This window comes from Mustelus asterias, chromosome 24 (genome assembly GCF_964213995.1).
Source record: "Mustelus asterias chromosome 24, sMusAst1.hap1.1, whole genome shotgun sequence".
Classification (NCBI taxonomy): domain Eukaryota; kingdom Metazoa; phylum Chordata; class Chondrichthyes; order Carcharhiniformes; family Triakidae; genus Mustelus; species Mustelus asterias.
Genome location: NC_135824.1, coordinates 1,185,106 through 1,208,305, shown reverse-complemented (window position 1 = coordinate 1,208,305; position 23,200 = coordinate 1,185,106). Strand labels below are relative to the sequence as shown.

General features: G+C 48.1%; 1 protein-coding gene across 1 annotated transcript in view; it reads right to left on the bottom strand.

Moving 5' to 3' along the window:
* Window positions 1-4,708: 4,708 nt before the first annotated feature.
* hdc (histidine decarboxylase) overlaps window positions 4,709-23,200 on the bottom strand; it is a 40,859-nt gene continuing 22,367 nt past the window's right edge. Inside the window, exons 10-13 of the mRNA XM_078241890.1 lie at window positions 14,791-14,881; window positions 14,047-14,145; window positions 13,117-13,218; window positions 4,709-5,548 (exon numbers count right to left, since the gene is read on the bottom strand). Of these exons, the coding sequence (XP_078098016.1) occupies window positions 5,099-5,548; window positions 13,117-13,218; window positions 14,047-14,145; window positions 14,791-14,881 (742 nt within the window). The 3' untranslated portion in view covers window positions 4,709-5,098. The remainder of the gene's footprint in view (window positions 5,549-13,116; window positions 13,219-14,046; window positions 14,146-14,790; window positions 14,882-23,200) is intronic.

Genomic DNA, 23,200 nt, shown 5'->3' with positions numbered 1-23,200 from the left:
CAATCCTGAGACGGGACCGGGATCCCTAGGGCAGAAGTATCGGGACGATCTGAAAAAAGTTCAGGGAAAACAGGCAGATAAATGTGAGAAAGCGACTGCCATTGTGAGCCGCTTCGGACAGCTGCTAGGAACAGAAAAGGAATTAAACACAGTTGGTAAGGAACTGGAGGAATCGAAGCGAGCACAGGAGAGAAAGAGGGAGAGATTAGGAAATTAAGAGGAAAAGGAGGAGATTAAGAAACTAAAAGATCAGCAGCAGGAGAGGATAGAACAAATAAAAGCAGAAAAGGACAGAGAGGTAGATGAATTAAAAAGAACCAACCAGGCAAATTTATTACATCTGGGCAATTTTCAGACCTAGGAAAGATCAGAGGGCACTCACATCACAGAGCAGTGGGAGGTGCACTATAGAGTCTATTCTTCTCTGTTCGATCTCCCTCCGAAATCTTTATACAGAAATCTATAGACAGTAATGAGATAGACAGCACGCTCCAAAAGCTAGTGGCGTTTGCTACCAAATAAACCTGTTGGACTTTGACCTGGTGTTGTTAGACTTCTTACTGTGATCTCCCTCTTCCCAGGGGTAATCACTGTACCTAGGTATATGACCTTGGGTTGCTAAATTTGGGCCTTTTTTGGGTTGACTTTGCAGCCTAATGAGTGGAGCAGTGGGGGGCAAATCATCCAGCAAGGTTACATGCTCCTTTTGTTATTGCAATGGAGAGGGATAGGGCCGGACGGCAGGGCAAGGCTTACAATTGGGGGAGAGGTAATTATGATGCGATTAGGTGAGAATTAGGGGGCATAAGATGGGAACAGAAACTGTCAGGGAAAGGCACTGATGAAAAGTGGAACTTTTTCAAGGAACAAATACTGGGTGTCCTTGATAGGTATGTCCCTGTCAGGCTGTTGTAACCCCACTGTTCAAGAAGGGAACAAGAAAAAAGATGGAAAATTATAGGCCAATTAGCCTAACCTCAGTTGTTGGCAAAATTCTAGAATCCATCGTTAAGGATGAGATTTCTAAATTCTTGGAAGTGCAGGGTCGGATTAAGACAAGTCAGCATGGATTTAGTAAGGGGAGGTCGTGCCTGACAAACCTGTTAGAGTTCTTTGAAGAGATAACAAATAGGTTAGACCAAGGAGAGCCAATGGATGTTATCTATCTTGACTTCCAAAAGGCCTTTGACAAGGTGCCTCACGGGAGACTGCTGAGTAAAATAAGGGCCCATGGTATTCGAGGCAAGGTACTAACATGGATTGACGATTGGCTGTCAGACAGAAGGCAGAGAGTTGGGATAAAAGGTTCTTTCTCAGAATGGCAACCGGTGACAAGTGGTGTCCCGCAGGGTTCAGTGTTGGGGCCACAGCTGTTCTCTTTATATATTAACGATCTAGATGACGGGACTGGGAGCATTCTGGCCAAGTTTGCCGATGATACAAAGATAGGTGGAGGGGCAGGTAGTATTGAGGAGGTGGGGAGGCTGCAGAAAGATTTAGACAGTTTAGGAGAGTGGTCCAAGAAGTGGCTGATGAAATTCAACGTGGGCAAGTGCGAGGTTGTACACTTTGGAAAAAAGAATAGAGGCATGGACTATTTTCTAAACGGTGACAAAATTCATAATGCTAAAGTGCAAAGGGACTTGGGAGTCCTAGTCCAGGATTCTCTAAAGGTAAACTTGCAGGTTGAGTCCGTAATTAAGAAAGCAAATGTAATGTTGTCATTTATCTCAAGAGGCTTGGAATACAAAAGCAGGGATGTACTTCTGAGGCTTTATAAAGCACTGGTTAGGCCCCATTTGGAGTACTGTGAGCAATTTTGGGCCCCACACCTCAGGAAGGACATACTGGCACTGGAGCGGGTCCAGCGGAGATTCACACGGATGATCCCAGGAATGGTAGGCCTGACATACGATGAACGTCTGAGGATCGTGGGATTATATTCATTGGAGTTTAGGAGGTTGAGGGGAGATCTGATAGAAACTTACAAGATAATGAACGGCTTAGATAGGATGGACGTAGGGAAGTTGTTTCCATTAACAGGGGAGACTAGGACGCGGGGGCACAGCCTTAGAATAAAAGGGAGTCACTTTAGAACAGAGATGAGGAGAAATTTCTTCAGCCAGAGAGTGGTGGGTCTGTGGAATTCATTGCCACAGAGGGCTGTGGAGGCCGAGACGTTGAGCGTCTTCAAGACAGAAATTGATAAATGGCCGAGTGAGGGAACCGTGGTTCACAAAAGAGGTGGAATGTCTTGTGAAAAGGAAGAGGGAAGCTTATGTAGGGATGAGGAAACAAGGTTCAGATGGCTCGACTGAGGGTTACAAGTTAGCAAGGAACGAGCTGAAAAAGGGGCTGAGGAGAGCTAGGAGGGGACATGAGAAGTCCTTGGCGGGTCGGATCAAGGAAAACCCCAAGGCTTTTTACTCTTATGTGAGGAATAAAAGAATGACCAGGGTGAGGTTAGGGCCGGTCAAGGACAGTGGTGGGAACTTGTGTATGGAATCAGGAGAGATAGGCGAGGTGATGAATGAATACTTTTCTTCAGTGTTCACCAAGGAGAGGGGCCATGTTTTTCAGGAAGAGAAGGTGTTACAGGCTAATAGGCTGGAGGAAATAGATGTTCGGAGGGAGGATGTATTGGCAGTTTTGAATAAACTGAAGGTCGATAAGTCCCCTGGGCCTGATGAAATGTATCCTAGGATTCTTTGGGAGGCGAGGGATGAGATTGCAGAGCCTTTGGCTTTGATCTTTGGGTCCTCGCTGTCCACGGGGATGGTGCCGGAGGACTGGAGAGTGGCAAATGTTGTTCCTCTGTTTAAGAAAGGGAATAGAAATGACCCTGGTAATTATAGACCGGTTAGTCTGACTTCGGTGGTTGGTAAATTGATGGAAAAGGTCCTTAGGGATGGGATTTACGACCATTTAGAAAGATGCGGATTAATCCGGGATAGTCAGCACGGATTTGTGAAGGGCAAATCGTGCCTCACAAATTTGATAGAATTTTTTGAGGAGGTAACTAGGTGTGTTGATGAAGGTAGGGCGGTTGATGTCATATACATGGATTTTAGTAAGGCGTTTGATAAGGTCCCCCATGGTCGGCTTATGATGAAAGTAAGGAGGTGTGGGATAGAGGGAAAGTTGGCCGATTGGATAGGTAACTGGCTGTCTGATCGAAGACAGAGGGTGGTGGTGGATGGAAAATTTTCGGACTGGAGGCAGGTTGCTAGCGGAGTGCCGCAGGGATCGGTGCTTGGTCCTCTGCTCTTTGTGATTTTTATTAATGACTTAGAGGAGGGGGCTGAAGGGTGGATCAGTAAATTTGCTGATGACACCAAGATTGGTGGAGTAGTGGATGAGGTGGAGGGCTGTTGTAGGCTGCAAAGAGACATAGATAGGATGCAAAGCTGGGCTGAAAAATGGCAAATGGAGTTTAACCCTGATAAATGTGAGGTGATTCATTTTGGAAGGACTAATTTAAATGTGGATTACAGGGTCAAAGGTAGGGTTCTGAAGACTGTGGAGGAACAGAGAGATCTTGGGGTCCATATCCACAGATCTCTAAAGGTTGCCACTCAAGTGGATAGAGCTGTGAAGAAGGCATATAGTGTGTTAGCTTTTATTAACAGGGGGTTGGAGTTTAAGAGCCGTGGGGTTATGCTGCAACTGTACAGGACCTTGGTGAGACCGCATTTGGAATATTGCGTGCAGTTCTGGTCACCTCACTATAAGAAGGATGTGGAAGCGCTGGAAAGAGTGCAGAGGAGATTTACCAGGATGCTGCCTGGTTTGGAGTGTCGGTCTTATGAGGAAAGGTTGAGGGAGCTGGGGCTGTTCTCTCTGGAGCGGAGGAGATTGAGGGGAGACTTAATAGAGGTTTATAAAATGATGAAGGGGATAGATCGAGTGAACGTTCAAAGACTATTTCCTCGGGTGGATGGAGCTATTACGAGGGGGCATAACTATAGGGTTCATGGTGGGAGATATAGGAAGGATATCAGAGGTAGGTTCTTCACGCAGAGAGTGGTTGGGGTGTGGAATGGACTGCCTGCAGTGATAGTGGAGTCAGACACTTTAGGAACATTTAAGCGGTTATTGGATAGGCACATGGAGCACACCAGGATGGTAGGGAGTGGGATAGCTTGATCTTGGTTTCAGATGAAGGTCGGCACAACATCGTGGGCCGAAGGGCCTGTTCTGTGCTGTACTGTTCTATGTTCTATGTTCTATGCTCCTCTTTGGTATCAGTCTGTTACAATAAATCATCTACGTATTGGACCAAGCACTCAGGTCGGGAAAGCTTTTCTAGCCCAGTAGCTAGTCGCCTGTGGAAGATGGATGGGGAATTATGGAAACCCTATGGCAGGCAAATCCAAGTGTATTGCTATCCCTGGAAGGTAAAGATGAACTTGTACTGGTAGGACCAATTTAAAGGGATGGACCAGAAGCCATTACTGATATCCAGCACTGTGAAAAACATTGCAGCTCCCTGTCTCATCTTGGTGACGGGGATTGTAGCTACAGTGGGGGCTGTGAGTGTATTCTTTTTTTTAAAAACATGGCAACAATTTCAGTTGACAGAAATTTAATTTTATTCTGATTTTTAAAACGTTATCTTATGTAACTCAACCAAACTGAGACAAAAATAAATGATGAAGTCAAAATAACATTTAGTGATCCTGATTTTTATTAAGAGTTAATTAAAGATGATTATGAGATAGACAGTAACTGGACCTCAATAATTAAGCAGCAGTAACAACAAAATCGACCAGAGGCAGAATGACTTTGTTAACGGTGATAGAAGCGAGAAGCAGGAGTAGGCCATTTGGCCCATCGAGCCTGAAGTGATAGCAGAAAGCTGGGAGGCGGTCCACACGGAGTCCCAGCTTTTTGTGGATGATTTTTCCAGTTTCACTTTTCCGGGATAGTTTGGGACTGACTGTTTCTCTGCTGCCAAGGTATTCTCTGGTCTAGGCTGTTGCTTGCTCATGCCTCGAGACGAGGTGAACTCGGGGTTCGAGCTAATTGAACAGAGAGTTTGCTGTTTGCCTTGGATTGCGAGGTCACTGGGCAGTGACGGGGAGAGGGTGGGTTTTGCTCATGGTTTCAAAGCCTCCACACTAAATGAGTCTTCAAAAGGATCCACTGGATCTTCAGAGTTCGAGGAATACCATTGGCTCCCAGTCTCACTTTGTGGAAGAGAAGGATCCATCATAGTTTCAACTGGAAAATTCTGCCCAAGTTGAGAGATTTTGCTACCAGGAATCAGAGCCTTCGCTTCAAAACTGTTCCAATTGGACTGGATTCCCTTTGACAAACTTTCCCTTCGATTAAAGGGGCTGCCCTCATGTTGGGAGTGATTGAATAGAATTTTGGCTGCATTTTGCTGGATTATTTCCCAGTCTCGGAAGATATCGTCACGATCTGTAAACTGGGACGTGACAGTGAAGCGAATGATGAGTTTCTCGCTGACCGTGGCTGGCACCAAGTACATGGAGCGGGATTGGTTGAGTTCTGTCAGAAGCTCCTTGGTCAATCTGTTTGGTCCCTGTTGGTTTGAAAGATGTGGTTTAAGTTAATATCATTCAGGAATGACATCTGACATTCTAGTGTTCTGACTGCATTCCTGACATGATCTCTCGGAGCCTCAGCTCCCCTCACATCGATCCAACTCACTTTAAAACACAAATTAATCCCCTTCCACATCTGTTCCAAACCCAGAATGGTGGCAAGAGGAACAAGCATGCAAACCCCTCGTCACCAAGACAATATTTCATTCAATTCCTAATGCACTGTCTTTTCCAAATTCACGCACCCAAGGCCTTTCAAGACAGAAGCAGCAATGACCAAACTCGGAGCACTGATATCCAGACCTTTCACTGGATTACCAGAGAAAATTATGCATAAGCAAGCCAATCCTGGGATGTCAGGACTGACGTATGAGGAGAGATTGAGTCGGTTAGGATTGCATTCGCTGCAGTTCAGAAGAATGAGGGGGGAGTCTCATAAAAACCTATAAAATTCTAACAGTACTCGGTAGGGTAGATGCAGGAAGGATGTTCCCAATGGTGGAGCTGTCCAGAACCAGGGGTCACAGTTTAATGATACAGGCTGACTGTTTAGGACAGAGGCAAGAGGAAATTTTATCACTCAGAGTAGCCAGCCTGTGGAATTCACTACCACAGAAATTAGTTCAGGCCAAAACATTGCATAAAACAAAGAACAGTACAGCACACAAACAGTCCCTTCGGCCCACCAAGTCTGTGCTGACACAGATGCCTCTCTAATATTTTCTTGCCTCTATGTGGTCCATATCCCTCTATTCCCTGCCTATTCATGGATCTATCCAGATGTCTCTTAGAATCTGCTCCCACCGCCTCCTCCGGCAGCGCGTTCCAGGCATTCACCGCCCTGTGTGTGAAAAACTTGCCCCTTGCATCTCTTTTAAACTTTCCCCCTCTTGCTCTCAACCTATGCCCCCAAGTAATTGACCCCTCGACCCTGGGAAAAGACTCTGACTCTCCACTCTATTCAAGCCTGTCATAATCTTGTAAACCTCTATCAGGTCCCCCCTCATCCTCCGACGCTCCAATGAAAACAATCCAAGTTTGTTCAAACTTTCTTCATAGTCCATATCCTCCAAACCAGGCAACATCCTGGTAAATCTCTTCTGCACCCTTTCCAATGCATCAACATCCTTCCAGTAGTGTGGCGACCAGAATTGTACACGATACTCCAAATGCGGCCTAACTAAAGTCTTATACAGCTGCAACATGATTTTCCAATTCCTACAGTCTGCCCCGACTGATGAGGGCCTTCTTGACCATGTTTGGATGTTTTCAAGAAACAGTTAGATGCAGCACTTGAGGCAAAATGTATTAAAGGAAATGGGGGTGGGGGGGGGGGGGGGGTGGGGGGGGGGGGGGGGGGGGGGCGGGGTGAAGGCGGGGTTAGGCTATTGAGTTGGATGATCATAATGAATGGCGGAGCAGGCTCGAAGGGCTGAATGGCCTTCCCTGGCTCCTATTTATGTAATTCCGACCGGGAACTTATCCGCAAACAGATTTCATAACCCAGTTATATTATCCAGCCTTAAAACAGAAACAGGCAGCAGCAGAATGCAACATTAAATAATACCCAGTGAAGTGTCCCATTAAATCAGCTCAGACATCAGCCTGTCCCCAAAATCTGTTCCTATAAAGAGAAAGTACTTTTCTTTCCAGTAGAAGCTGGAGGTTGTAAAGCTGTGATAATTCTGCAGGGAAACGTCCCGAACAGCAGGAACCAGTCCCATCACGGTCGTCAGAAATGACCAAACTAACTGAGCTCAGTACCGGTATCTCTGTGAGGACAAGTCAGTTACAGAGAACTTCACCTTAGCAACTGAATTGTTACACGGTCAGCAGATTGTGTGTCTGGGAGAAAAGTCAAGGTCACTAACTGGAATAAACAATAACAAACTGGGGATAGTCCCAGTGGTGGACTCACACACTGAAATACGGGGAGAGTTTTAGGGCAGCGTATTACAGGGCAGCAGTGAAGAGGATCTGACCCCTGACCCTGCCCGCCACACAGTTCCAACACACTTCAGGAGGGTCGAACAGGGGCAGAGTGAGAGCCTGAATGGGGAGGTGCCTCGGGAGGTGCCCACCCTCGGGAGCCGCTGTCTGGCCGATCGGCTGGCAGTACCAACGACACAAGCGGGCACTGCCAGGATTGCAGTCTGGCCCGAGATTGTCCAAAACATCCCAGAGCCGGCAAGTCCAGGCTCTTGGGTCGGAGGAATTTGGGTGGTTTAAAGGAGTGGGGCTGGGGGGAGGGGAGTGTGGGGACTGCCAACTTTGGTGCCCACCCACACCTCAGTCATGGAAACATAGAATCCCTACACTGCAGGAGGCCATTCAGCCCATCGAGTCTGCACTGACTGTCCAACAGAGTATCTAACCCAGGCCCAATCCCCCACCCTATCGCTGTAAACCCACATTTAGCACGGCCAATGTACCTAACCTAGACATCTATCAGACTGGGGGAGCAAACCGGAGCACCCGGAGAAAACCCACGCAGACACGGGGAGAACGTGCAAACTCCACACGGTGACTCGTGGCCAGAACCCGGGTCCATGGCGCAGTGAAGCAGCACCATTGTGCCACCTCCGCATTATGGGGGGGTTGTGGTGAACCACTGTTACTATATGTATGTGCCTGGACACACCCATGCTGCACCTGGCCCGAGACTCCTCCCTTTCCACCTGAGACTCCTCCCTTTCCACCCAGAGTGAGGTATAAAGGTGATGGTCCCTCCTCCTTGCCTCAGTCCAGACCAGGTCAGCTACAAGGGTGTGCTCCTGTTCTCGGTGAATAAAAGCCTATTAGTTTTCCCTCACTCTCAGAAGTCTTCGTGTCGTAATTGATAGTGCATCAATTTTATTCACAGAGAAAAAAAAACAGAATGGAGCAGCTTTTAAAGCCTGACACTCTAAATTTGGATCCGCAAGCGCCGGGGGCAGCCAACAGCTTTAATCACTGGCTGAAGTGCTTCGAAGCCTTCCTCGGAGCCTCCACGGCCGTCCGGTCCGATGCAGACAAGCTGCACGTGCTCAACGCCCGGGTAAGCGACGCAGTTTTCGTCACCATCTGTGACGCAGAAACGTACGCTGATGCGCTAGCGCTCTTAAAGAGCCAATACAGCCAACAGACAAACGAAGTCTACGCCAGGCATCTGCTGGCTACCCGTAAACAGCGGCCAGGGGAATCAAACGCACAGTTCCTCCGCGAACTCCATGTGCTCGGCAGGGCTTGTAACTGCAAGGCCGTATCCGCTGTGCAGTATACGGAGGACTTGATCCGCGATGCCTACGTTACGGGCATCGCATCCAACTACATTCGACAGCGCCTGCTAGAACAAGGTGGGCTAGATCTTCCAAAAACTGTCGCGCTCGCTGAATCCCTCGAAGTAGCATCCCGTAATCTCGAGGCGTACACTCCCGATCACGCGACATCGTGGGCCTCACGGCCACTATCATCCCAGTACCTAGGGGGGCCTCAGACTTACGCCACGCAGCGCCCCATCAGTGACTTAACGGCCGCGGCAGCCCCGAAGTGTTACTTTTGCTGCCCGGCAAGGGAGGTGTTCTGCTCAGGGTGTGGAAAGAAAGGCCACTACACAAAAGTCTGCAAGGCAAAGTCAAAACCGAATAGCGCAGCATGCGACCCGAGGGAACAGAAAACCCGATCGCCATCAGCCGCATGGGAGTCAAGGGGGCCGCCGTCTTGGACACCAGCGACCACGTATGAGCTTGGGGAGCCGCCATTTTGGATGCCATCAGCCACGTGGGAGTCAAGGGGGCCGCCATCTTGGACGCCGGCTGATGACTCTTCGGGATCTACGGTGGCAGCGATCCAGCTGGACCAGTCTCGTCCACATCAGCTCGTCAAGTCTATGATGGACATACAGGTAAATGGCCGCGCGGGAAATTGTTTGTTTGACAGCGGGAGTACGGAGAGCTTTATCCACCCCAATACTGTGCGTCGCTATGCCCTTTTGGTACGGCCAGTCAAACAAACCATTTCCTTGGCCTCAAAGTCCCGCTCCGTGGATGTCATCGGGTACTGTGTGGTGACTCTTACGGTTTGGGGGACCAATTACGCAAATTTTAAGCTCCTGGTGCTCCCACACCTCTGCGCTCCCGTACTGTTAGGCCTCGATTTCATGACACATCTCAAGAGTGTCACGCTACAGTACAACGGGCCCCTTTCCCCGATCTCGGTCTGCAATCCTCAGTTCCTCTGCTCATTGAAGTGGTGGACGCTACCTCATTGAATATGTTTAAATCACGGATAGATGGATTCCTGATCGGTAAGGGAATAGGGGTTATAGGGATCAGGCGGGTAAGTGGAACTGATCCACTTCAGATCAGCCATGATCTTATTGAATGGCGGGGCAGGCTCGAGGGGCTAGATGGCCTACTCCTGCTCCTATTTCTTATGTTCTTATGTTATGTTCCTGGACTACCCACCGCGCACCACCTGCGGCCTTTCGACCCTACAAGTCACCCCCCCACCGCTATTCGAACACCTCACCCCCGAGTGTAAGCCCATTGCCACTAAGAGCAGACGGTACAGTGCGGGGGACAGGACCTTCATTCGGTCCGAGGTCCAGCAGCTTCTGAAGGAAGGGATCATCGAGGCGAGCACCAGCCCTTGGAGAGCGCAGGTGGTAGTGGTCAAAGCTGGGGAGAAACACCGGATGGTCATCGATTATAGTCAGACCATCAACCGGTACACGCAGCTGGATGCGTATCCCCTTCCGCGCATATCCGACATGGTCAATCGGATTGCGCTATACCGGGTGTTCTCCACGATCGACCTCAAATCGGCCTACCACCAGCTTCCTCTCCGCCTGGAGGACCGCAAATATACGGCTTTCAAGGCGGATGGCCGCCTCTACCATTTTCTTAGGGTTCCCTTCGGTGTCACCTATGGGGTCTCGGTCTTCCAGCGCGAAATGGACCGAATGGTGGACCAGAACGGGCTGCGGGCTACCTTCCCGTACCTGGATAACGTCACCATCTGCGGCCATGATCAGCAGGACCACGACGCCAACCTTAACAAATTTCTCCGCACAGCCGCTCTCCTAAATCTGACCTACAATAAGGAGAAGTGTGTTTTCCGCACTCACCGCCTCGCCATCCTGGGATATGTGGTGGAAAACGGGGCCATTGGCCCCGATCCCGACCGCATGCGCCCCCTTATGGAACTTCCCCTCCCGACCACGTTTAAAGCACTGAGGAGATGCCTGGCTTCTTCTCATACTACACCCAGTGGGTCCCTAATTACGCGGATAAGGCCCGTCCGCTTATCAAATCCACCCTTTTTCCCCTGTCGGGAGAGGCCCGCTCGGCCTTCAACCGCATCAAGGCGGACATCGCGAAGGTCACGATGCACGCTGTGGATGAGTCAGGTGGAGAGTGATGCGTCTGACTTTGCCCTGGCCGCCACCCTCAGCTAGGTGGGCAGACCCGTGGCCTTCTTCTCACGAACCCTTCAGGGCTCGGAAATCCGACACTCCTCGGTCGAGAAGGAGGCTCAGGCCATCGTCGAAGCAGTGCGACACTGGCGCCACTACCTAGCTGGCCGACGGTTCACCTTGCTCACGGACCAACGTTCAGTGGCTTTCATGTTCAACAACGCGCAGAGGGGCAAGATTAAGAATGATAAGATACTGAGGTGGAGGATTGAGCTCTCCACCTACAATTATGATATCTTATACCGACCCGGGAAGCTCAATGAGCCTCCAGACGCTCTGTCTCGCGGAACACGTGCTAGCGCGCAGGTGAACCAACTACAGACTCTCCACAATAACCTCTGTCACCCGGGGGTCACCAGGCTCTACCATTTTATTCAGGCCCGTAATCTGCCCTATTCTGTTGAGGACGTCCGGTCTGTAACCAGACACTGCCCGGTCTGCGCAGAATGTAAGCCGCACTTCTATCGGCCGGACCGGGCACACCTCATAAAAGCCACCCGCCCCTTTGAACGCCTCAGCGTCGATTTCACAGGGCCCCTTCCTTCTTCTGACCGCAACATCTATTTCCTCAACGTGATAGATGAGTACTCCCGATTCCCCTTTGCCATCCCCTGCTCGGACATGTCCTCGACCACAGTCGTCAGGGCCCTGCACGGCCTCTTTACCCTGTTCGGTTACCCTAACTACATCCACAGCGACCGGGGATCCTCATTCATGAGCGATGAGCTGCGTCAGTACCTGCTCTCCAAGGGCATAGCCTCGAGTAGGACTACCAGCTACAACCTCAGGGGTAACGGACAGGTAGAGAGGGAGAACGCGACAGTCTGGAAGGCCGTTCTACTAGCGCTACAGTCTAAAGGCTTTCAGTCTCCCGCTAGCAAGAAATCCTCCCCGATGCACTACACTCAATTAGGTCACTCCTGTGTACGGCCACCAACGCCACCCCCCATGAGCGGATGTTTGCTTTCCCGAGGAAGTCCTCCTCGGGAATCTCACTACCGTTGTGGCTGGCGTACCCAGGCCCCGTTCTGCTCCGGAGGCATGTACGACCCCATAAGTCGGATCTCCTAGTTGAAAAAGTCCAGCTCCTCCACGCCAACCCCCAATATGCCTATGTGGCATACCACGATGGGCGGGAGGACACGGTCTCTATCCGGGACCTGGCGCCTGCGGGTGCCCTGGAGCCCACTATGACCCCCCACCCCACATCCCTAAACCCCTCTGTTCAGGTAGCACCAGGTCTGCTTACATCTTTGCCCCTTGTACGCAGCTCGCCTGAGCCCCCGGAGTCACCACGCAGGACCAGACCAGAAGGGGCGATGGCGGATTCGAGCGGCTCCACCCTGCCACCGGCAGCAACCCCCCAACCGGTACTGCGGCGGTCACAACGACTGGTCAAGCCGCCCGACAGGCTGAACCTGTGAAGGGACGACGCCGCACCTCAGCTTGTGATTTTTCTATGTATATATGCTCCTGTACATATGGTTCCACCCACCCCGCCGGACTCTTTTTTAAAGGAGGGGTGAATGTGGTGAACCACTGTTACTACATGTATGTGCCTGGACACACCCATGCTGCACCTGGCCCGAGACTCCTCCCTTTCCACCTGGGACCCCTCCCTTTCCACCCAGAGTGGGGTATAAAGGTGATGGTCCCTCCTCCTTGCCTCAGTCTAGACCAGGTCAGCTACAAGGGTGTGCTCCTGTTCTCTGTGAATAAAAGCCTATTAGTTTCCCTCACTCACAGAAGTCTTCGCGTCGTAATTGATAGTGCATCAGGGGTGAGCACGGGGGTGGCTCTAACTTAATGTGCCAGCCCACTAAAAACACGCTCAATGGGGGCACAAAAATTGCAACCCCCTTTATCTGTACATTTTCACTGTGTTTAATATCATTCCCTGTACAGGCCAGGTCTGCGCACTGCCAGGTCTGTCCATTAGTTGAAAGTAAAATGTCTGTGGCCTCGTGACCAGCAATGGAAATGATGTGGACAATTCACAGCTAATTGACAGGATTCAGACCAAGACCCTTGACTGACACCGAGAGATGGGGCTCAGAGTTGGGCATGAAAACACTGTGATAATTTCCTCACCTTCAGTCGAAAGGTCACCAATCCAAGATACCTCTTTGCAGGGATTTCAAAACTGGAATCACTTTGAACCAAGGACTCAAAAAGCTTAGCCATCTCTGTCCCCTGTTCATTAAAACACACACCAATCAAATTTGGAATGAAACAAGGCAGCAAATGAGGTTATATTTGGAGTGATTTGTTGGATATATAACATCTCTAGCTTTCTGGAGAGCCCATGCATTTGGAAAGCAGAGTGAGAGAGTATAAACTAAACGGTTGAATCTTACAGTGGGTGCAGGAACAGAGAGCTGGGCTGTACGTACGGAAACTGATGCTGAGAAAGACTTTCTTTGCAAGGCATATTTGACCTGTGCTTTATAAATGTCGTCTTAAAAAAAAAGCAAGGAAGATATGTTTAACCTTTGGAACTCTGGCAAGGCCTCAGCCTGAGCATTGCACCAGTTTTGAGAATCATTCTCTCGGGCGAATGTCAAGCCCGAGAGGATCCAAAAAAGATTTCCTCGAATCATAGCTGGGAAAAGTGACAGCGCAGCGAGACAAGGTCTGGGGTTTTAAAAATGGTGAAGAGTTTTGATAGGGTAAACAAACAGAGTTTCCAGTGCGGTAGAGAAGTTGTACAGAGCAGAACTTTACAAATTCCAGATGTTGTGATCTGTCTGAAAGGGTCACACTTAACTGGAGAGTGGAGTGGGGAGGGGGAGAGCAGAGGAGAGGGAGTATACAGTCACACAGCTTAAAGGAAACTTTGAACGTGGATTTGAATCTAAAACAAACGATCGTGTGAAATGGGTTTTGCGATAAAGTGATCTTTAATCAATTGTTGTTCTGCTGGTTAATAACTCCGATTGGATGCCAGCCTCTCAGACAGAAACAGCACCGCTCCATTGAGGATCCAGAGGTGGTTTTGAAACAAAATGAACCAACACTTACACGTCGGACATGTGCCCGCAGTTCCTCCACTCCAAAAGAGCGAATAACAAACCAGAGTTTTAAAGATCTAAATCTGCGGCTCAAAGGAATTTGCCAATTCTGTGGAGAGAGAGAGAGAGAGAGAGAGAGATTCCTTTCAGCAACAAAATCCCTTCAAATAATTCCCTGCACTAAATCACTGGAAGGAAATGTTGTCCCATCGCTGATGGAGTTCAGGTTATGACTGAAAACAGAGATGGAAATATTGTTTTCTGAATAATTGGATCATTGTTTCATTGTTGACTTGCCTGCCATAAAATCATTGCACAACTTGTGTCACAATAATCAGTGACCGACATAAAATAGTGCACACCTGGTATTGTGCAATGGGATAGGATGGATTAATGATCTCAGTGACGGCACACCTAGGTAGCAGCGACCATAATGTGATTGAATGTTATATTCAGTTTGAGGGAGAGAGGAGTGGGTCCAAGACTAAGGTAATTATGAGGGGTGAAAGCTGAACTGGCTAAAGTGAATTTGTCAGGTTAAGGGATAGATCGGCAGAGATGCACTGGCAGATATTTAGGGGGATATTTCTGAAAATACAGAATAGACACATTCCAATGAGTAAGAAAAGTCCAAGGGACAGAGACACCACAACTGGAATCTCAGCAAAGGTTTTGATCCCAGACTAAGTTCTCTTTCCCACACCTTTCCCATTTTTAACTCTACAATGAACACATTCCAATGTGACTTTCTTACCATGAAGTCAACGGCTGAGCCCGAGTTTGCATGTTGGAGATACACAGGGTTCACACTGAATGTTTGTTGTAGTTTCCATTTATCTTTTACCCTTTGAAAGAGAAAATCCTGTCAGATAAATTGCAAAACATTCCCGGGAATGGAATTGGCTGCAGACACAATAAACTGAATACAGTGAAAGGAAGTGTTAGGTTTGTTAGAGAATATAAAGACTGACAAATCCCCAGGGCCTGATGGAATCTATCCAAGGCTGCTCAGGGAGACGAGAGGTGAAATCGTTGGGCCTCTGACGCAAATCTTTGTCTCGTCACTGGACACAGGTGAGGTCCCAGAGGATTGGAGGATAGCCAATGTGGTCCCGTTATTTAAGAAGGGTAGGAAGGATAACCCGGGTAATTATAGGCCGGTGAGCTTGACGTCCGTGGTGGGGAAGTTGTTGGAGAAGATTCTTAAAGATAGGATGTATGCGCATTTAGAAAGGAATAAACTCATTAACGATAGTCAACATGGTTTTGTGAGAGGGAGGTCATGCCTCACTAACCTGGTGGTGTTTTTTGAAGAAGTGACCAAAATGGTTGACGAAGGAAGGGCCGTGGATGTTGTCTATATGGACTTTAGTAAAGCGTTTGACAAAGTCCCTCATGGTAGGCTAGTGAAAAAGGTTGGATCCCATGGGATAAAGGGGGAGGTGGCTAGATGGGTGGAGAACTGGCTTGGTCATAGAAGACAGAGGGTGGTAGTGGAAGGGTCTTTTTCCGGCTGGAGGCCTGTGACTAGTGGTGTACCGCAGGGCTCTGTATTGGGACCTCTGCTGTTTGTGATTTATATAAATGATCTGGAAGAAGGAGTAACTGGGGTGATCAGTAAGTTTGCGGATGACACAAAACTGGCAGGACTTGCAGATAGTGAGGAACATTGTCAGAAGGATATAGATAGGCTGGAAATTTGGGCAAGAAAATGGCAGATGGAGTTCAATCCTGATAAATGCGAAGTGATGCATTTTGGTGGGAATAATGTAGGGAGGAGCTACACGATAAATGGAAGAACCATAAAGGGTGTAGAGACGCAGAGGGACCTGGGTGTGCAAGTCCACAGATCTTTGAAGGTGACGTCCCAGGTGGAGAAGGTGGTGAAGAAGGCATATGGCATGCTTGCCTTTATAGGACGGGGCATAGAGTATAAGAGTTGGGGTCTGATGTTGCAGATGTATAGAACGTTGGTTCGGCCGCATTTGGAATACTGCGTCCAGTTCTGGTCGCCACACTACCAGAAGGACGTGGAGGCTTTGGAGAGAGTACAGAGGAGGTTTACCAGGATGTTGCCTGGTATGGAGGGGCTTAGTTATGAGGAGAGATTGGGGAAACTGGGGTTGTTCTCCTTGGAAAGACGGAGGATGAGGGGAGACTTAATAGAGGTGTATAAAATTATGAAAGGCATAGATAGGGTGAACGGTGGGAAGCTTTTCCCCGGGTCGGTGGTGACGTTCACGAGGGGTCATAGGTTCAAGGTGAAGGGAGGGAGGTTTAACACAGATATCAGAAGGACATATTTCACACAGAGGGTCGTGGGGGCCTGGAATGTGTTGCCGGGCAAGGTGGTGGAGGCGGACACACTGGGAACGTTTAAGACTTATCTAGACAGCTATATGAACGGAGTGGGAATGGAGGGATACAAAAGAGTGGTCTAGTTTGGACCAGGGAGCGGCGTGGGCTAATTGTTCCTTGTTTCTCGTTTCAAGGCTTCATTCTATGATCATCTTGCTGGTGCCAGTACAGAGCGAGACTGCGGATAGTTGGGAACCTGTCTCGGGGGCAGGGAATTCAGATGGTGTTCGTGGAAGTGGAAATGACTAGGGTTGGGAAGCATTTTCCGATCAGGGCCATTGTGATCTCCTGGACTCGTTTCGATCGCCTCAGGGGGTCGGAGAGGAATTTCCCAGATTTTTTTTCCCCATATTGGCCCTGGAGTTTTTCACTCTGGGTTTTCGCCTCTCCCTGGAGATCACATGGTCTGGAATGGGGGGGTGGGGGTGAGTTAATAGGTTGTAATGAACAAAGCATCGTAGCTGTGAGGGACAGCTCGGTGGATAGGATATTGGTATGTAGATAGGCTGGAAAATTGGGCGGGGATCCTGGATTCAGGATTCAATCCTGGACCGGGGAGCGGCGCGGGCTTGGAGGGCCGAAGGGCCTGTTCCTGTGCTGTATTGTTCTTTGTTCTTGACTGAGTGGGACTAGGCTGGAGGGAAGATTCTCACTGCCATAAACCTGGGGCAGAATTCTCCCAATTTGGGACTAGCTGCAGTGCTGGGCGTCTCAGTGACGCCTCTCCCGCTGGCTGGAATAGAAAGATCCCACACCAGATTCAGCACTTGGAACCTCATTGATTGGTGATTTCCCCTCTGACTCTCTGGTGAGCTGGCAGCTGATTTGTCCGCCCGCTCTCAGCTGGTGGGTTCAATGGTCCCAGCGCCATATTTAAACACCAGTCCAGCACACTCCTCTCTCTCCAGCACCCCCTTGTCTTCACCGGACTGTGCAGGATGTCAGCAACCCAGAGGAAAGGCCAGCAGCCTCAGAAGAAATCTGTTCCTTAATTAAACACCACCCCCCCCCCCAAGCCCATCACCTGCGAGGCGACCAATCCCCACTCGGACCTCTACCCATCGTCCCCGGAGTCTTCACCCCTCCCCTTCCAGTGAACGATATCGTTTGACCTCCCCCCTTGTTTTTGAGCTGGTCGTGCAGGTTTGTTGGGGTCCAGCTCCCCCTTCTTGGTCTTCCCTCTGTCTGCCATTCTTCCTCTTCACCCACCGCCTTGCCCCTCTGCCTGCCAGCACGAGTCCTTGTGCCCCCCTTCATGTCTTCATCCGCGCACGCACGCACGCACGCACACACACACACACACAATGCAGAAGGTGAAGTCATATGGGATCCGAGGTGAGCTGGTAAGATGGATACAAAACTGGCTTGGGCATAGAAAGCAGAGAGTAGCTGTGGAAGGATACTTATCTAACTGGAGGTCTGTGACAAGCAGTGTTCCACAAGGATCAGTGCTGGGGCCTCATAAAAATGATGTGGAGGAAAATGTAGGTCGTCTGATCAGTAACTTTGCAGATGATACAAAAATTGGGGGAGAAGCTGAAGAGGAAAATTATTAACCAGCTAATAAGGTTTTAGACAGAATACATAAGGCACTGACAGCACTACCAGTAAAGAGTGAAATGATTCTTGAAACAAAGTTAATAAGATAATGAGACAAATAGTTTACACATGTGTATTTATCATAGAATCCCTACAGTACAGAAGGAGGCCATTTGACCCATCGAGTCTGTACCGACCACAATCCCACTCAGACTCTATTCCCATAACCCCACACATTTACCCTGCTAGTCTCCCTGACACTAAGGATCAATTTAGCACGGCCAATCAACCTAACCCGCATATCTTTGGAGTGTGGGAGGAAACCGGAGCACCCGGAGGAAATCCACGCAGACACGGGGAGAGTGTGCAAACTCCACACAGTCACACAAGGCCAGAATCGAACTCAGGTCCCTGGCGCTGTGAGGCAAGTGCTAACCACTGTGCCGCCGTGTCACCCCAATAATATTGGAATGGGGATGTAGTAAGGGAGTTAAATAAGTAATCATGATTTTGTGACATATTTGCTGATATTTTAAATATTGAATGAATCTTTGTTCATTTCAGCCAAAAGTAGCACATTTTTATGAATAGGGACATTCATTGCCCAGACATAGAATAGATACGTCCCTGGACGCAAGATGCCATGGCTATCCAGTTTTGGCAACATGCTGGTGGGAATGTTCACTTTGACCTCTATGATGAGCGTCCATAGTTGCATAGCAACAGGGAAGCGAGTTCAGCCAAAATGGGAGTCAGCGTCTGGATTAAATGGACAAACGAGGTTTCATTATGCTGGATGGTGAAATGCGATTGGCTGAGTTACTTGTCAGGAATTATTATTGATGTATGTTTATTAAATGTAATTGATTTTAAACTAATATTAGACGGGAAGGGTCGATAAAATATTCTAAAATTGATTGGTTTTTGATTGTACACATTAGATTCATCGGAGAGGTTCTGCCGCTCCAGCTCAGAGCCACTTCACCCTTTTGGTGATCTCCAAGCAGCTGCTGGTTGTGTTTTTGTTTTAAATTAATGTTGCGTCGTTTTACAGAGATATCTGCCTACTCAGTTGTGTACTGTCTGCAGTTAAAGACAGTACCGGCCATCTCAATTCACCCCACAACAGTCTTTGTTGGTGACGAGTGATGGGATAGAGTTATCGAACTCGGTTGACGAGATGTACCTCTTGAGGGTGAGTATTTTTTACATTAGCACCCGGGTTAGCTAGGAGGAGAAACGCATCCAGTTGTCGGATCCGTGAGTTGACCTTTCTGAACATTTGGGGTCACGAAGGCAGTATCGCTGGTTAAAGAAACCATGCTTAATGTGGGGGCACGATAACAGAACTTTGATGCCGGCCCATTAGTGGAGTGATTGTGAAGCCGCGCGGTAAGGAGGAAGATGTAAATTAGTGGGATGCGCAAAACCCAAGATCAGGGAAGGAATTCTTATACCGTATGACAGCAGAGCATTCAACAGCGTAAATTTAAGACCACCTGGAGGAGTGGGCAACGGTCAACCGAGACGTTCAGACAGTCCTATAGAGTTGGGAGAGTGAAGTAGTGAAATTATTGGGAGGAAAACTTGGTAGAAATGCTCAGTGTGAGTTAGGAAGTAAGAGTTGTGTTTTCAGATAAAAGCCGTGGGCTTAGACCCAAGAACATTATTTGGGGGGGGGGGGGGGGGGGTCTGTGTCAGAGTCAGAGGTTTACAGCATGGAAACAGGCCCTTCCACCCAACTTGTCCATGCCGTCCAGTTTTTAACCACTAAGCTAGTCCCAATTGCCCACGTTTGGCCCATATCCCTCTATACCCATCTTACCCATGTAACTGTCTAAATACTTTTTAAAAGACAAAATTGTACCCGCCTCTACTACTACCTCTGGCAGCTCGTTCCAGACACTCACCACCCTCTGTGAAAAAATTGCCCCTCTGGACCCTTTTGTATCTCTCCCTTCTCACCTTAAACCTATGCCCTCTGGTTTTAGACTCCCATACCTTTGGGAAAAGATGTCGACTATCTAGCTGATCTATGCCCTCATTATTTTATAGACCTCTATAAGATGACCCCTAAGCCTCTAATGCTCCAGAGAAAACAGTCCCAGTCTATCCAGCCTCTCCTTATAACTCAAACCATCAAGTCCTGGTAGCATCCTAGTAAATCTTTTCTACACTCTTTCTAGTTTAATAATATCCTTTCTATAATAGGGTGACCAAGTGTGGCCTTCTCAATGTCTTGTACAACTTCAACAAGTCGTCCCAACTCCTGTATTCAATGTTCTGACCGATGAAACCAAGAATGCCAAATGCCTTCTTCACCCCCCTGTCCACCTGTGACTCCACTTTCAAGGAGCTATGAACATGTACCCCTAGATCTCTTTGTTCTGTAACTCTCCCCAATGCCCTACCATTAACTGAGTAAATCCTGCCCTGGTTCAATCTACCAAAATGCATCACCTCGCATTTATCTAAATTAAATTCCATTCGTCAGCCCACTGGCCCAATTGATCAAGATCCCATTGCAATCCTAGATAACCTTCTTCACTGTCCACTATGCCACCAATCTTGGTGTCATCTGCAAACTTACTAACCATGCTTCCTAAATTCTCATCCAAATCATTAATATAAATGACAAATAACAGTGGACCCAGCACTGATTCCTGAGGCACACCGCTGGTCACAGGCCTCCAGTTTGAAAAACAACCCTCTACAACCACCCTCTGCCTTCTTTCATCAAGCCAATTTTGTATCCATTTAGCTACCTCACCCTGGACCCTGTGAGATTTAACTTTATGCAACAATGTACCATGCGGTACCTTGTCAAAGGCCTTGCTAAAGTCCATGTAGACAACATCAACTGCACTGCCCTCATCTACCTTCTTGGTTACCTCTTCAAAAAAACTCAATCAAATTCGTGGAATTGAGAAAAGTGGGAGACAAAGAAAATTGACAGCCGCGACTCAAAAGTTTGTCCAGAGACAGAGATAGTGCAAGACTAGAGCGCCCTCGTGTGGACTTTTAAAATGACAGCGAGTTCAGACCTTACTTGGGGAGAGGATTATTCTTTAATTCAAGCCATTGTAACAGAAAACGGCAAATTAATTAGAAAAATGATTGAGAAGGGATATGATCCAGATTCTTCTGAATCTGAACAAGTCTTGGTGGAAAAATTAGACCAAAAATAAAGCAGAAATGGCGGCAGTCATTCTCACAACCAGGATGAGAAATCGCCTTCAGAAAGAGGCAGCTAACTTAGTCAGTCCCCGTAAAACTTGCTCAAGAGGATTCTAAAAATGAGCCTGCAATCCCGGAGGGGCCAAGTGAGGAGGAAGATGATTTGGAAGATCTATTAAGAAGGACAAATCCGGAGGATAAAAGTTCCCCGAGCGGCAGTAAGGTGAAAACAGTTAGTTCCGGTAGGAAGTCTCACAACACCAGGGTCCAACAAGTTTATTTGGTAGCAAAGCCTACCAAATAAACCTGTTGGACTTTAACCTGGTGTTGTGAGACTTCTTACTGTGTTTACCCCAGTCCAAGGCCGGCATCTCCACATCACAGTTCCGGTAGCACCACTCTGTACTAAAATAATTCCAGCTGGTAAAAGGGGAGGACCAACTTCTGTATCAACCGAAGAAGTGCCGTTAACGGCAATTGAGAAATAAATGTTGATAGACACATTGGGCCCTTTAAGATGGAATCACCAAAATTCGGCATTTTGGGAACGTATGGCTGAGTTAAGAGTGATCCACCATCTGACTGTGGGCAATATAAGAATTTTGGTAAAGAGAAAATTGGCTGGGCCAGGATGGCAAATGTTACCCAAGGCTTTAAAAAGGAGAGATCGGCTATTAGCAGGTAGAAGAAACTGAGGAGGGGAAATATGATCAATTTAAATGGGCGATAGGGCGAGCCAGAGGTAGAGGACGCATTAATTGGGCTACGGTAACTTTAGTAACGCAAAATGCTGACGAAACTGTGGACAAGTATACAGAAAGGAAATTCAGGGCTTATGTAGACAATCGAAGATCCCACGAGGGATGAAGATATGTTTCTGGGTATGCTCAAAGAAGGGTTTAGTCCAACTTTGACTCAAATTATAGACATGGGCATCCCAAAAGGAAATAATTTGAGACGTTGTGAATTGAGCTATTAAAACCAAATCTAATCAGCAGGAAAATTCCAAAATGACTCCCGTACAAGTTGATCAGTCATCACCCAAAACTCTTAGCAACATATCCAGGCGCGAAGCACGTTCTAAGATTGCAGAAACAGATCCTCAGAAAACAATCAAAATTTTAAAAGACATTGCAGCAACTGTGGTAAAATGGGTCCTGATATAAAACACTGTTGGGCAAAAGGGGGGAGGTAGAGGAGGACAGGGTCCCAGCAGGGCAAATCCCAAAGTTCAAACCCAAACTCCCACAGGATCAGAGCAATCACCACAGACAGTAATTCAGATAACAGCAGAGGGATTGCAGAGGCGGTTGGGTCAGAAATGACAATTAGCAGCTTTTGGGACTAAAGGTAAAGATTCCCGTATGGATGTAGAAGCAGTGTTAGGAGGACAAGATTGCATCATGCCGATAGACACTGGGGCTTCTATATCTAATCATGATGTGGAGGTGCCGGCGTTGGACTGGGGTAAACACAGTAAGAAGTTCAGGGCTTATGTAGACAATCGAAGATCCCACGAGGGATGAAGATATGTTTCTGAGTATGCTCAAAGAAGGGTAACTTCTATATCTAACACAGATTGAAATTTACCGACAACTGACCGGATTATACAATCGCGAGGAATAACTGGAGGGATTAAGACTGCGTTAAGTGAACCCATTAGACTAGAAATTGAGGGTAACGAGGAACAAGCCCAAATTTGGATATGTCCTATAGAGGAAAGGGGCATTTTCGTCATAGACTTTTTTAGAACAATTGGGAGCTTTAATCGACACCAAAGCAGGTAACATTAGGTGGTGTAGCTCGCAGAAACAAAATCGGTGGGGACAGATGAAAGGTTGCAAAATTTCTAGAATAGCAACACTCAGACAAAATTGGGAAAGTGGAACAATGTGGGGAAATTTGGCAGCACAATAACCTCAGGTTTGGACTGAACACAAACCAGATTGTGGGTGTGCTGATGTCCCTCCAATAACAATGCCGGAGACATCCAACCCCCAGATAAGCAATACCCCCCGCCCCAGCCCCAGCCTGGAAGCAATGGAGGCAGTTAAAAACATTGGTGCAGACTTGGAGAAACAGCAAGTGAC